At 35.8% G+C, this 15,542-nt stretch overlaps 1 protein-coding gene across 1 annotated transcript; it reads left to right on the top strand.

Annotated features, from left to right (window-relative positions):
- Positions 1 to 1,506: 1,506 nt before the first annotated feature.
- Positions 1,507 to 14,260, top strand: LOC107563673 (neurofascin-like). The gene is made up of 23 exons (XM_016248606.1): positions 1,507 to 1,744; positions 1,820 to 1,887; positions 2,595 to 2,715; positions 2,842 to 2,947; positions 3,232 to 3,422; positions 3,509 to 3,631; positions 4,233 to 4,403; positions 4,693 to 4,804; positions 4,944 to 5,128; positions 6,147 to 6,278; positions 6,359 to 6,502; positions 8,677 to 8,788; positions 9,018 to 9,181; positions 9,417 to 9,564; positions 9,671 to 9,795; positions 9,875 to 9,976; positions 10,075 to 10,287; positions 11,166 to 11,242; positions 11,355 to 11,580; positions 11,670 to 11,785; positions 11,871 to 12,043; positions 13,070 to 13,105; positions 13,200 to 14,260. Exons 3-23 carry the CDS (start codon positions 2,610 to 2,612, stop codon positions 13,429 to 13,431), a joined length of 2,994 nt encoding a protein of 997 aa, XP_016104092.1. The 5' UTR covers positions 1,507 to 1,744; positions 1,820 to 1,887; positions 2,595 to 2,609; the 3' UTR covers positions 13,432 to 14,260.
- Positions 14,261 to 15,542: the final 1,282 nt, after the last annotated feature.

Genomic DNA, 15,542 nt, shown 5'->3' with positions numbered 1-15,542 from the left:
TAAAACAATGTATGTTTCATTATAATGTCATCCTCCACTCTGACTTGAGCTGAGAGCTGTGAGTCAGCTGCTTCATCTGAATTATGCTTGTCATTGCAGACAGTGTCGACAACACAGACAGATATAAACCAAGGTATGAGCCTGTTGAAGGGACTGTTAGTAGTTATGAACATAAAGAATTGTGCATAGGAAAAAATGGCTAACTTTAAAATTAGTTTACGTTCATTTGTTTTCGCTTTGAGACCACTCACTAATTGTGAAATATCAATATCTTTCAACTTAGGCTATTTATGGCTTTGCTAATGTAAATACGACAAGATAACAATTGATGCAAAATCAGGTCATAAAATAAAGACTTTTGAATGGTACTAAAACCACTCATTATTAGTCAAAACTGACATTATTTAATATTTGAAAACAAAATCTGTTATTTTGCAGTTTAGTTTATCATCTTCCCTATGGTTATACAGTTATGCAATTATGGTTACATTCAGATTCAATATCTCATGACAAGTTAACCAGCATCTGTTCTTCCAAACAAGATGTAGTGCCACTTTAAGGCTGAACTGAAAAAAACCTTCAGAGATATTCTGTCTGAACAGAGCCTGCTTACTGTATCCATGTGGACAGAGGTTTCATTGTCCCGTCTCTGGAGGAAGCAGTTCATTCAGGCTGGTGTCTTGCGCTGTACAGTTTGGTGCATGGCACTGCAGCGCTGCTGATGTCATACACACCGCTGAAGATACTGAAGTGCTGAGGAACATGACCAGAATTAGGTTATACTTATGTCTCTGTTTACTTAGTGAGCTGACTCAAGAACTGTTTTGTTCTTTCATCGTATTACCTCATCTGTGGAGTGTACAGTAAGACCGTACTGGCATATTGTATACTTTATGCGTCCCCGGATGCCTGAGCTGATGTGGGTTTGGAATGTTTTTCTGTGGTTGAGATCCTGTTTCCACCCACATCTTCTCTCTTGAGTCAAGCTCTGCCCTCTGGCACGCTGTCATGACATGGATTTCATTCACCTGGTTCTGTTTTTGACCATGATAACTTACATTTACTACGTTTAAAGCTTTATTTAGTTAAAGTAAATATTTAAAGTATTCAAAAGAGTATCAGTTTATTAGAAGCTGATTTAAATCTCTTTTAGATGCAGTCATGAGTCGCATGACCGCATTTGAATTTCACTGAGAAACAAACATTTCATTCATTATGAGTTAGCTTAGTTTTTCAGGACCAAACAATGCGACCCACACATTGATGTCATAATCAAAAAGAATGCAAAATATCTTTGAGTTTGGCTATTTATGGCTTAAGGGCTTTTGCTCATGTAAATTTGACAAGATAATTAATAAAAGGTCAGATAATAAAATAAAGACTTGTATTCTTGAATTATTATTTTAACAATAAAACCTTTGCCACTATAACTAACATGAATTTAGCTTTTTTTTTAACATCTTCCATAAGTATACAGAGAGAGAGAGAGAGAGAGAGAGAGAGAGAGAGAGACGTCATTCATGGTTCATGGGTAGAGTGGGCAAATGGATGAAGACAATGTAGAGGGATGTTAGTTGGAGAGGTATACATTACAGAGGACATCTGCTTGGATTGACATTGTTTTGGACCTATTTGAATGCAACAGAAACATTTGGGATTGGAATGCCATTTTTGAAATATGGGGCAATGATGACAGATTAATATTACCATAATGAGGAAACAAACTACGGGCCTGATATAAAAGGTAACAATCTCTTGACTAATGTGATATTTGTATAATATATCATATAACTTTGATATATATTTGTTTTTATTTTAGCTCTGTGAAATGACCTGCTGACACAGATAAAGAAGATTCTGTGAATCCTGGATACTCCAGTTTAGTTGGTAGGCTAGTTTGTGTAATTACACACACAGGCTATTGTTTTCCCACTTTAGGTAACTTATAAAGTAGAATGCAGTAAGTAAACTAGGCTATTTTACAAACACATATGCATTATGTATTTGCATATGTACAGCGTAATGAATTAATCATCCAAAGGAGTTGAATATATTCCTGTTTTTGGTCTTTTATCTCGGCCATTTATATTTTAACAGTTGTTTCTTTAAAAAAAAATATATAATCATATATTAAATATACACATATAATGAAAATACGTATACTTATTTAAAATACAAAAATAAACTTGTTTGTGGTTATTCTGGATGTAACCAGCATTGACGCAAGTAGGATTACGCACAGGCTCCGGAGGTGCATAAATGCAAATAGCTCTGATGTGGGGAGCGAATCATAGTTGTGGAAAGCGGAAGAGGGCGGGGACTTAAAATAATACCAGTGGTTCATTTGCATATGGATTAGTTTGGTTTGTCTGCTTCATTACAAACGCTTAAACAACGAGCGCTTTCAGGGTATACCATTAACTTCTACACAACTCATAAAAACAAAACAAAAGCTTTAATAATTATTAAAACAGATTAGTTATGAATGAACAAACAAGGAGGTTCAAGATAAGCATATGTAGGGAAATAACTTACTTGAGTATTTAGTAGTTATTTTAATAGGCTACTGGTGCTAGTATTTTCTCTGTTGTCAGATCACTGTTAGGCAGATGCTGTTCAAAGCAGAGATGAGTGCTCGGAAGTGTTGGAGGATTCCTGCCATACTTACTATCCTACAGCAAACATGGATTTTAGCCATGGAAATTCCTCCTGATGGTGAGGAACTGCTATTTGGAACTTGTCCACAGCTGGCCTTGTGACCAGAGTTCATTGTTTATTCTCATACGTTGTCCTTTTAATTCATTTACCATTATATTTTCTGTGTACTGTAAATCCCCACAGTCAGGCAGCCTCCGATGATCATTAAAGAGAGTCCTCAAGACCACATAGTAGATCCAGTTGACCCTATTATAGTAGAGTGTGAAGCAACAGGGAATCCACCTCCAGTGTAAGCATCCAACAAGGCACTTACTGTCACACAACGCAATATATAATTATACATGTCAATTCTTCCACCGGACTGACCTAATGACTTAATAATACCTTTTTTTAATTGACTTACCTTATCAATTTGGATTATCTAGATATTTCCTATGATTTGCTTTTGTTTGGTTGTTTAAAAAGTGAAAAAATATTGACTGATTGCAAATGTAAAATGTCTGCATTTTTAAATGACTATTTACAGTTGTGTTAGAAAAAGTGTAATTGACAGATGACACTTATTGCACATAGCTTCACATGGACACGTAATGGAGTGTACCTGAATGTGGCTCGAGATCCTCAGGTCAGCATGAGGTGGCGTTCTGGCACATTAGAGATTTTCTTCTGGGGTCGTCCTGATGACTATGAGGGTGTCTATCAGTGCACGGCGACTAATGAGTTTGGCTCTGCTCTGTCCAGTTACATCAGTCTGCGTGTCTCCAGTAAGCCCGTACACAGCATGCAATTGCTAATACACAGCAATAGCATTGTGTCAATGGGCTTTTAAACATATAATTTCTGTGATCAGAGGCCCGTACGTGGTTGAAGGAGTATCTTGAGCCAGTCTCAGTGGTGGTTGGACTTCCTCTCATCCTTCCCTGCAATCCTCCTGTAGGTCCTCCAAAACCTGACACTTACTGGCTGAACAGCAGTAAGTCTCCGACTCAGATGTTTCTGATACGAAAGATAAAATTATCTAAAGTTGCTTTGGAAGCATCAGAGTCAGTGTTAAGTTGTAAAGTTTGGGGTCAGTAGGATTTTTAAAAAATTTTTACAAGTTAAAGTTATGATGTTACAAAAGATTTCTATCTCAAATAAATGCTGTTCTTCTGAACTTTCTTTTCATCAAAGAATTATAAAAAATGTACCGTTGTTTCCACTAAATTATTAAGCAGCACAGCAGTTTTCAGTGACTATACTGAAGGATTCATGTGACACTAAAGACTAAAGTAATGGCTGCTGAAAATGTAGCGTTGCCATCACAGGAATAAATTACATGTTTTCTGTATGAATATATTTTAAAATGTATTTTTAATTGTAATAATATTCACCTTTTATTGTATATTTGATCAAATAAATGCATAAGATAATTATTTAAAAAAAACATTAAAATATCTTACAGAGCCCACTCTTTTGAACGGTAGTGTATCTGTATAACGAGTATTCAGTTTAACAGTTACGATTGTTGAACCTTAAATAAGCCTTTAAATATACTGGCAATAGTTTTATCCAAGTTCATTTTTATTCCATAGCCATGGTATCAATCCGTCAGGATCGTCGCGTATCAAAGGCAGAGAATGGAGATCTGTACTTCTCCAGTATCGTAGCAGAAGACGCTTTTACAAACTATGTCTGTGTCGCGCGCTTCCCCTTCACGAACACCATCCAGCAGAAACCGCCCCTCATCCTGCAGGTGCTCACAGGTCTGTGTTTGAGGAATTATTTTTTATTCTGCTATAGGATTCATCTTTAAGCAAATCTGTCTTAACAATTCCTCCCGTGCTTGTGTCTGTGTGTGTTCAGTTGAGGAAGAGCCATGATTAAACCATCTAACAATCTAACGCCATGGTGAGTTAGGACTCTTTCTTATGCTTTTTTATTGTAAACACTCGACAGACCTTAACTGATCCACTAACTATTCACCTCTGCTTTGGCCAGGTTTGTAAAGTGTGACGTTGTCTATCAAATTTGTGATATTTTATGTCTATGCAGCTCGCATGGCAGCCCATACGGCACCCAAGTTTCTGAAACCCAAAGGAACCACCAGCACAACCATTGCGATGCTGGGCGAAGAGCTCATTTTGGAGTGTTTTGCTGCTGGAGTGTGAGTTTTAAAATCATTTTGATGACATATCTGTTTTCTGAGAGCAGTTGAACGCAGTTGATTATTTGATTGCCTTGTTGTGAAACCTGCTTTTAACTTTTAACCATTAGTAACTCTGATTCTCTCTTTTTTCTTGAAGTCCGACTCCCTCCATCAAATGGACTAAAGATTGGGAGGAGATGTCCATGACGGGAAAGAAGTTGGAGAACTTTAATAAGACTCTTAGAATAAAGAACATCTCTTTGGATGATGGAGGAGACTACATCTGCAGCGCTTCAAATAGGATGGGCAGCCTGGACCACGTCATCACTGTCAGGGTCAAATGTAGAATACTTCATTACTTTATTACTACTGTTCATGGCTGTCACTATGTGGATTGACCCCAAAAAAATTCAATTCTGTCATTATTTGTTCATTCTTATGATGTTCTGAACCCGGTATACTGCCATTTTTTTCTATGGAACACAAATAGAGAATTTGAAGACAGTTCATGCTGCTCTGTGCCATACAATGACATGTAATGTTTCATAGTGGCCAGACCACATCTGTCATTGAACAAAAACACATGATAAATGCACCATAATAATTGTCCAAACAACTATTTACATGTACATTGTGTGAGGAAAAGACCAAAATGTATGTCTTTATTTACTAATAATTATGACACCATTTCACCTCATCACATTAGCTTGGACATTTAAAACATCATCTGACATAAGTGATATTACACCTGGTTCCATATTCACAGTTCTGTTCAAAAGTTTGGGGTCGGTATAATTTTATGAATGTTTTTAAAGGAAGTCTCTAATGCTCAGTGAGGCTGGATTTATTTGATCAAAACCAGTAATATTGTGAAATATTATTACAATTTAAAAAAAACTTTCTATCTGAATATATCTTATGTTTTTAATGTATTCTTGTGATGGTAAAGCTGAATTTTCAGCATCATTACTCCAGTCTTTAGTGTCACATGATGCTTCAGAAATCATTCTAATATGCTGATTTGGTGCTCAAAAACATTTAGTATTAATAATGTTGCCAACAATTGTGCTGCTTAATAGTTTTATGGAAACTGTGATACATTGTATTTTTCAGGATTCTTTGATGAATAGAAAGTTCAAAAGAACAGAAACCTTTTTTGAACATTAATATAATTTGAGCATTTCAGAGTGGCAGATTTTCAATCACACAAATCTATACCAAAACATAAGCATTATGGAACTATCTGAAGATGAATAAATAATGATACATTTTATTTTAATTATTACTTACAGAATGACTGAAATGAAAATCAAGATCACTATCTAATCTCAATTCTCTTTCCACCTGTTGCCATCTACAGCGGTTCCGTTCTGGGCGGAGAAGCCCGAGAGTCTGGTTTTGTCACGTGATGACAGTGGTAGTATAGTGTGTAGAGCTGATGGAATTCCTCGACCCCAGATGCAGTGGCTGGTTAATGGAGAGCCAATCAGTGGTGAGAAAAACAACAGCTTCATTTACAACCAGGTGCACTGCCAAGCTTTGTAATGCTCACTCTTTCTGTGTTCACTTTAGATGCTCCTAAGAGTCCAGGCAGACAGGTTTCAGGAGACACTTTGATGTTCAGGGCTGTGGTCCCAGACAGCGCTGCTGTGTTCCAATGCAACGCTTCAAACCAGTATGGCTATATCATGGCAAACGCTTTCTTGGCTGTAATGGGTAAGAGCTAAGAGAGGCTGGAATGAAACATACTAGCATTTACATGCACCATCAGTTTTAACCATTACTTGCAACTTTACCCTTACGCAAAGAAAATATATTTCCTAATATATGAATGATCAATATATTAAATTACATAATGGTATATTAGAAATTAGAAATTATATTAAATATGTGACAATATATTTACTTATATATCACAATATATGCCATTTTATATTCAGTAATACACTTTATAATATATAGATGTACATGTGATAAGATATGGTACTGCATGTGTAAAAATATATTGAACATATTCATGCAGTATATACACACATATATGGAAATATATATTTCTTATATTTAACAATCATTTATGATATACTATATGTTTCATATTTTAAAATATAGCTAGCTTGCAATAGGAAGAAAACCTGCTCATAATAAAGCACTAAGTAGACAGACTATCACTGTGCTGAACAGTGCACTACCATTACTTTTTAAATAAAGTAACATCATTTAACAGTGTTTGGCAAATAGTTTTCCTGACCACAGACTTCTACTCTTCTGCACAACGGTAACCACACAAACTTACACATACCAGAAACCCTTTTACATTTCAAAATAATACAACATTAAACACTAACAGATATCCCCCTATATTAATATTGAGCAAAAACACATGAAATAACACTTAATTTTAACATTTTTACTCTCCTTTAACAGTCAGAAGTAAAGCATGCTGGGAACTAAAAATCTGCTGTAACTCATTCAGTGAATGTGTGTACATACACATTCACATTTATATGGGAACATATATGTCCAATACATACTCAATAAAGGATCAAACAATGAATATTTATTTTTGTCGCTGATGGAATTCCTCGACCCCAGATGCAGTGGCTGGTTAATGGAGAGCCAATCAGTGGTGAGAAAAACAACAGCTTCATTTACAACCAGGTGCACTGCCAAGCTTTGTAATGCTCACTCTTTCTGTGTTCACTTTAGATGCTCCTAAGAGTCCAGGCAGACAGGTTTCAGGAGACACTTTGATGTTCAGGGCTGTGGTCCCAGACAGCGCTGCTGTGTTCCAATGCAACGCTTCAAACCAGTATGGCTATATCATGGCAAACGCTTTCTTGGCTGTAATGGGTAAGAGCTAAGAGAGGCTGGAATGAAACATACTAGCATTTACATGCACCATCAGTTTTAACCATTACTTGCAACTTTACCCTTACGCAAAGAAAATATATTTCCTAATATATGAATGATCAATATATTAAATTACATAATGGTATATTAGAAATTAGAAATTATATTAAATATGTGACAATATATTTACTTATATATCACAATATATGCCATTTTATATTCAGTAATACACTTTATAATATATAGATGTACATGTGATAAGATATGGTACTGCATGTGTAAAAATATATTGAACATATTCATGCAGTATATACACACATATATGGAAATATATATTTCTTATATTTAACAATCATTTATGATATACTATATGTTTCATATTTTAAAATATAGCTAGCTTGCAATAGGAAGAAAACCTGCTCATAATAAAGCACTAAGTAGACAGACTATCACTGTGCTGAACAGTGCACTACCATTACTTTTTAAATAAAGTAACATCATTTAACAGTGTTTGGCAAATAGTTTTCCTGACCACAGACTTCTACTCTTCTGCACAACGGTAACCACACAAACTTACACATACCAGAAACCCTTTTACATTTCAAAATAATACAACATTAAACACTAACAGATATCCCCCTATATTAATATTGAGCAAAAACACATGAAATAACACTTAATTTTAACATTTTTACTCTCCTTTAACAGTCAGAAGTAAAGCATGCTGGGAACTAAAAATCTGCTGTAACTCATTCAGTGAATGTGTGTACATACACATTCACATTTATATGGGAACATATATGTCCAATACATACTCAATAAAGGATCAAACAATGAATATTTATTTTTGTCTTCATTTCTAAATATATTTGTATGTATCAATATATAGCTATATATGGTCAATGCATATTTTGCTGTCTATTGAAAAATATAAGCACTAGTTTCCAATATATGGAAATGTATTATGTAATATATTGCATTATATTTTGCAGTATATTGCCATATATTTTTGTTTTGTAAGGGTACTCTGTTGTCTGCAGATATGAAACCTCGACTGCTTGTTCCCAGAGATGAACTCATTAAAACAACAGAAGGCAATAATACTCATTTAGACTGCCCATATTTTGGCTCTCCTAAACCTGATCTGCGGTGGTAAATATATGTCTTACTATCATTTATATTCATCATCCAAGTCAGTATTGTAAGTTGTAAGAACAGTAACTTGTAAGGAGTTTTTACTTTTGAATTGTCACAAATACAAGCATAAAAACAGGAAATATGTCTGTTGTGATGGTGTGAATAAACAAAAAGTGGAGTAATTGCATAAAAGATTTCAAAATGTAAGCACACATAACAAAGTTTCCAATCAACGTGTGTATAGGTCAAAAGGAGGACTAGGTACCTTAGAGGGAAGTCGTCATATGATTCTTCCAAATGGTACATTGGAAATCAGAAACACAAAGCTACAAGATCAAGGAAGCTATGTGTGTGTTGCAAGCAATGTCATTGGACGAGATGAGAAGGAGGTCCAACTAGAGGTCAAAGGTCAGTATCTGGAAAAGTTACTGCTTTGAAATTTCTAATTAAAATACCTATATTTCATATGCACAATGTCCATTTAAAACGTTTAAAAATGATTATGGTTTATAAAACATCCAAAGAAGGAAAATTATATTGCTTTATAGATTCTTGATTCTCCATTTTACTTGTAGATGTTTTGTATATCATTATAATGCAGGTTGCCCTGCTTATTAAAAATGAACTTATTTTTATTTTATAGAGCCCATTAAAATTGTCCGTGCCCCACACAATACTGTAGTCATAAGAGGAAGTCTGGCTCACTTTGATTGTAAGATTAAATTTGACCCGACTCTGGATGTCACCGTCACTTGGCTTAAAGACAAGAAGTTCTTGATCTTAGGAAGGAGGTAAACATAAAAAAATCTGTCCGCAAGCATGATGGAAGTGTCATTAATTATTCTAATGGTTTACTGCATTAAAATATACTGTATTTGACTGCTTTGTGTATTATAGGATGACAAAGGACGAGGATTCTCTGAGCATTGCTGATGTGTACAGACGAGATGAAGGCGCCTACACCTGCAGGGTTAAAAGTGAACTGGAGGAGGTCACTGCCTCAGCCAAACTCACTGTGATGGGTACCAGCACATATACTGTCTCTACACATGTATACAGTATAAACATGAGAACATTATTCATGTATACTTTTGCTTTTAGATCGTCCAGACCCGCCCAGTGACCTAGAGATATCAGACCCATCAGAGAGGAGCGTTAGACTCACCTGGATACCAGGACTAAGCAACCACAGTCCTATTAAAGGTACACAAATACACACATCCACACAAACATAGATGCAAACTACATTTTTAAACAGTCTAGCCTGACAATGACATAATCTTGAATTAATTCTCTTTTAGAGTACATGGTTCAATTTACTGAAGATCTCCTTGCAGACTATTGGCTGCTGCCAAGCAGCTGGAAGAACCTGTCCAGCTACCCAGGGAGCCTAAACTCTGTCATTTTACAGCTGACACCATTTGTAGAGTACAGATTCCGGGTCATTGCTGTAAACGGTATAGGTCCCAGTAAACCCAGCTGGCCATCTGAATACTACCAGACTGGAGGAGCTGGTAGGTCCCTATTCTATTCTATTCTCGTTCAAAAGTGTGGGGTCGGTAAGATTTTTTTTTGGTCAATCACAACTACGGTAAAGTCCATTCACAACAAGGACGATACCTATAATGATAAAGATATAGTTTTAAAAAATTTTCTAAATTAAAAAAGAATAGCAAAGTCCACACCACAACTATAACGATAACAGCACAGGGGAACAGTATTGTTGGAATCACTTTCAGAACGATGAATGATAAACGTTGACAGCCAGTCAGAATCCACCTGACTTTAAAGAGCTTGAACATTTAAAGAGGCAGAAAACAGCATGTGCTTATTATAAATAAAGAATGTTATCATATGTTGGTATGGACGCTTATATAGCTATCAATATGGTTATCATTCTTGGTGTGAACAAGCCATTATTGTGAAATATTATTACGTTTTAGAATAGATGTTTTCTGTTTGTTATATATTTTAAAATGTAATTTATTCCCATGATGCAAAGCTGAATTTTCAGCAGTCATTATTCTAGTCTTCAGTGTCACATGATCCTTTGGAAATCATTCTATTCTGCTGATTTGGTGCTCAATAAACATTTATTATTATTATCAATGTTGAAAACAGTTGTTCTGCTTAATAAATTTGTGGAAACCACGATAAATGTTTTTCAGGATACTTTGATGAATTAAATGTTCAAAAGAACAGCATTTATTTGAAATACTTTTGAAAAATCTTTTGTAACATTATAAATGTCTTTTTTTACTGTAAATTTTTATCAATTTAAAACGTCCTTGTTGAATAACTGTATTAAGCTCTTTAAAAAAATATATATTATTATATTATATTATAATATAATATATTGTACTGTATGTTGAATTATGTTTTGTGTCTTTAGTGCCTGATGCCATCCCAAGAAACATCCAAGGAATGGGAAGTGGAGTGTTCAGAAATAACATGGAAATCAGCTGGGAGGTGATGTTCTGATGATTGATGGATAGCAGTCATTTTATTCAGAGTTGTTGAGTGTGATGTAATCACATGCATATGATTTATATTAACTGTGATGTTTTTGTTGTGTCTGAAGCCACTGGAGTACAGAGAATGGAATGGGCCGAAACTGGGCTACATGGTTTGGTGGAGACGAAGGGATTCAAGGGAGGAGTGGAAGAACTACACAACATACTGGTGGTGTAGCTACATCATCTATGACACTGACACTTTCACGCCCTATGAGATTAAAGTTCAGGCCGTCAACTTCTTCGGCTATGGCCCAGAATCCCCTATTGTGCTTGGCTACTCTGGGGAGGACCGTAAGTTCACATCTACTGAAGTTCTGTTCAGCATACATTAGAAAAGCAGATTCTGGTCAGTGCTTCACTCATATTGGGTTCTCTAACAGGTCCAGTTGCTGCTCCATCTGACCTGAGCGTGTCAGACATTGAGAGCACAAAGCTGACAGTCCATTGGGATCCAGTGGCACGAGCTGACATCATGGGTGATATAAAAGAGTACAAAGTATGGCTTCTTAGTTGCACAGGTAAGTTCATGCCCTTGCAGTAAATGATATGGGCTGCTGATGGAGCTGTGGTTGGTTTCTCAGGTTTATTACTGGAGAGAAAGCAGTCGTCTGCCCTGGCACATTGTTAGCAGGAGGATTAAGACCAAGAGTTTTAAAGCTAATGGACCTCGCCTGTCTGGGACCCTGACCGGTCTTGTACCATATAGTAACTACAGAATGTATATTGTAGTGGCCAATAACCGCTACGAGGAAAAGTTTTCTTAAGTTTATTTACTACAGACACACTTTATTTTCAGTGATGCACTTACATAAAAACAGCATGTGAGGATGAAAAATTCATCAATCCTATCATTTACATCATAATATAATCACATTAGCACAGGTTGATTTGCAGTATGTTCTGTATACCACAATAATTGTTCCTTTTTCATCACTCCATCCATCACACATTTCTCACGTTGTTTATTCCTCCTTTATTTTTGTTTATGTCTTTTGCGATTGGACCACTGAAGGTCTCTTGAGAGGTATGAATGTCATACATATGTTATGTCATACATAATAAGTGTTTACTTTTTTAAATTAAATTACCTTATTTGTTTTACTACAATCATTAATACACTACAAGTATTCCAGTCTAACGATTGAGCTATTTTTTTGTTCAAAGGTTTGGGAAATTAATAATTTTTTTCAGCAGGATGCATTAAATTGTTCAAAAAGTGACAGTAAGGATATTTATAATAATAATTTTAATCTTTCTATTCATCAAAGAATGTATCACAATTTTCACAAAAATATCAAGCAGCACAATTGTTTTCAACAGTGATAATAATAAGAAATGTTTCTTGAGCAGCAAATCAGCATATTAGAATGATGTCTGAGGAAGAATGGAGTAATGATGCTGAAAATTCAGCTTTACCACCATAGGAATAAACATTCAAATAGAACACAGTTCTTTTAAATTGTAATAATATTTCACAGTATTACTGTTTTTACTGTATTTTTGATCAAATAAATGCAGCCTTTTTTTTTTTAATTTGTAATATATATTCAAATAGAAAACAATTGTTTTTAATTGTATTAATATTTTACAAAATTAATGTTTTAAATGCAGCCTTGGTTAGCATAAAAAAACTTTCAAAAGCATTAAAAAATATTACTGACCACAAGCCTTTGAACGGTAGTGTATTTTTTTTATTGACACATGTTTTATGTTTTGTATGTAATGTTTATGTTTGCTGCTTCACATTATATTAATTGTGACCTTTTGGCTTCTATATCAGGATAACACGAGTGTCCACAATGCCCTATACCAGACGGTATGCATCTCTTTAAGCTTTATGTGCTTTGTTTGCAATAATAAAGATCTTCTTCCTTGTAAAATTAGCCTCAAATGAATAATTTCCTCCTCAGTGAGGAAGAAAGTCGACAGGGACGCAGTCAAGGTGTGATCGAGCACATTGGCAGGAGAACGAACAGTGACGACAGCCTCATGGAGTACGGTGAGGGTGAAGAGATCGAGTTTAATGAGGATGGCTCTTTCATTGGCGAGTACACGGGCGTCAGTAAGAGGACCATCGACACAAGCCCGTACCATGACAGCTCTGAGCCCACGTCTCCTGTGGCCATCTACTCTTTTGCTTAGAGCTCATGGTGGGATGCCCACAGTGTCCCATTGAACCAACTTTACACAGACGGACTTGACCTCAAAACACACAACACAAGATTATGATCTGTTTGACCTGTCGGACAGGCTGCAAATGATGTGTAGAGGTATGTTTTAAAGGTAAACCAGTGTTTCTGGTGATTTACAGTAAAAGTACCAATCAGTGTTTTTCAAATCCACAAATCATGCGAGAGGGAGTCAAGCAAAGATGTCTTGATGTGTTTATCATGTTGATAAGAAGACTGAAAAGAAACGGCTGATAGAAGCTTGATTTGCTGAACAAGCTTATGTTCATTTTATAAAATAACATTCAGTATCATTTCACACCGATTTACTTACACAGACATATGAAGAGATGTTGAGCATCAATAACTCCCACAATGCCTTGTTGTTTAACCAGTGTTTGATGTCACTGATAGTTGCTACTAGTTCTTGTGTATTTTGTTTTTCAATAGCACCGTTTTTACTTGTATTTTTGTGTATTTGCTGTACTGTAGGTCACATTAATGGACTACAAACCACTTATTCTCACACAAAACACAATCTAACCCTTTGCTTCATATTATAGTATGATGTACATGATGGCTTTTGTATTTTTTTTTCAGACTGTTAAGAGTACTATCATAAATGTAGTAGTGCTTCAGTTATTAAAGTGCATCAAGTGAATTAATGCCTTTGTGGTAACTGAAGTAAAGGTCATAATAGGTCACAGTGACCAGGGCCTATCAAGCTCCAAAAAGAGCAAAAACAAGTGATAAAAGCACCATAAAATGGTCTGTATGAATCATTCACTGTATCTTCCAAGCAGGGCCATCTGGCAATTCTGGCAAATGCCAGCGGGGCCTGACCATTTTGTTTAATGTGGGCCGGTCAGATTTGTTCTAAATATATGAATAAAATAGTTTTTACGGGCCAACAGCTCATAGGATGTGTTTTTATCGCTTGCACAATTTCTCTTTGGTTATAATAATAATGTTAATAATAAATAAATGTTAAGCATTTGGCCAGTCGAATGCTTAACTGGGCATCTCAGGACCATCTTGCCTGGTTCCGAGATGGGCCGACCGAACCGTTCAGTCAAAATCAAGCACATCATCAGAGAGAGAGATTGCAACACGAGCTAATTTTCAGTAAAAGCTAGGTAATGGACCGTAAAAAAGGAAAGGTGGTGCAGAAAAACTTTGAGAAAGGGGGGAAAAAAAGGGCTTAAGTCCGACGTTGCTAAATGCGTAAAAATAACCGAACTCTTTTCAAAAGGTTTAATTCGGCTGCTGCAGTGGAGAACAGTTAGTGCCGCACAGGTACACTCTTAAAAATAAAGGTGCTTCACGATGCCATAGAAGAACCTTTTTGTCTAAATGGTTCCATAAAGAACCTTTAACATCTGAAGAACCTTTCTGTTTCACAAAAGGTTCTTTGTGGTGAAAGAAGGTTCTTCAGATTACAAAAAGGTAAGAAAGAGATGGTTCTTTAAAGAACCTTTGACTGAATGGTTCTTTGTGGAACCAAAAATGGTTCTTCTATGACATCGCTTGAAGAACCTTTTGAAGCACCTTTATTTTTAAGAGTGTAAGAAGAAAACAGAAAATACAGCTAGCTCAAGTAATTTTTACACTACTTCTGCCGGTTAGCTCCTGTTTTTTTTTTTGACAGTACCCTACATTGTATTCGGGGCCTGACCATTTTGTTTAATGTGGGCCGGTCAGATTTGTTCTAAATATATGAATAAAATAGTTTTTACGGGCCAACAGCTCATAGGATGTGTTTTTATCACTTGCACAATTTCTCTTTGGTTATAATAATAATGTTAATAATAAATAAATGTTAAGCATTTGGCCAGTCGAATGCTTAACTGGGCATCTCAGGACCATCTTGCCTGGTCCCGAGATGGGCCGACCGAACCGTTCAGTCAAAATCAAGCACATCATCAGAGAGAGAGATTGCAACACGAGCTAATTTTCAGTAAAAGCTAGGTAATGGACCTTAAAAAAGGAAAGGTGGTGCAGAAAAACTTTGAGAAAGGGGGAAAAAAAAGGGCTTAAGTCCGACGTTGCTAAATGCGTAAAAATAACCGAACTCTTTTCAAATGG

The sequence above is a fragment of the Sinocyclocheilus grahami genome, unplaced genomic scaffold, assembly GCF_001515645.1.
Source record: "Sinocyclocheilus grahami isolate Dianchi unplaced genomic scaffold, SAMN03320097.WGS_v1.1 scaffold885.1, whole genome shotgun sequence".
Taxonomy (NCBI): domain Eukaryota; kingdom Metazoa; phylum Chordata; class Actinopteri; order Cypriniformes; family Cyprinidae; genus Sinocyclocheilus; species Sinocyclocheilus grahami.
This window is presented reverse-complemented; position numbering and strand designations above follow the sequence as displayed.

Bases quoted from the DNA above. Each gene is read 5' to 3' on its own strand.
- LOC107563673 (XM_016248606.1), top strand. From the start codon at position 2,610: ATGCTGTTCAAAGCAGAGATGAGTGCTCGGAAGTGTTGGAGGATTCCT. The intron at 3,632-4,232 runs GTAAGTCTCCGA...TTTATTCCATAG, and splicing joins CACTTACTGGCTGAACAGCA to CCATGGTATCAATCCGTCAG. The intron at 13,106-13,199 runs GTATGCATCTCT...TTTCCTCCTCAG, and splicing joins ACAATGCCCTATACCAGACG to TGAGGAAGAAAGTCGACAGG.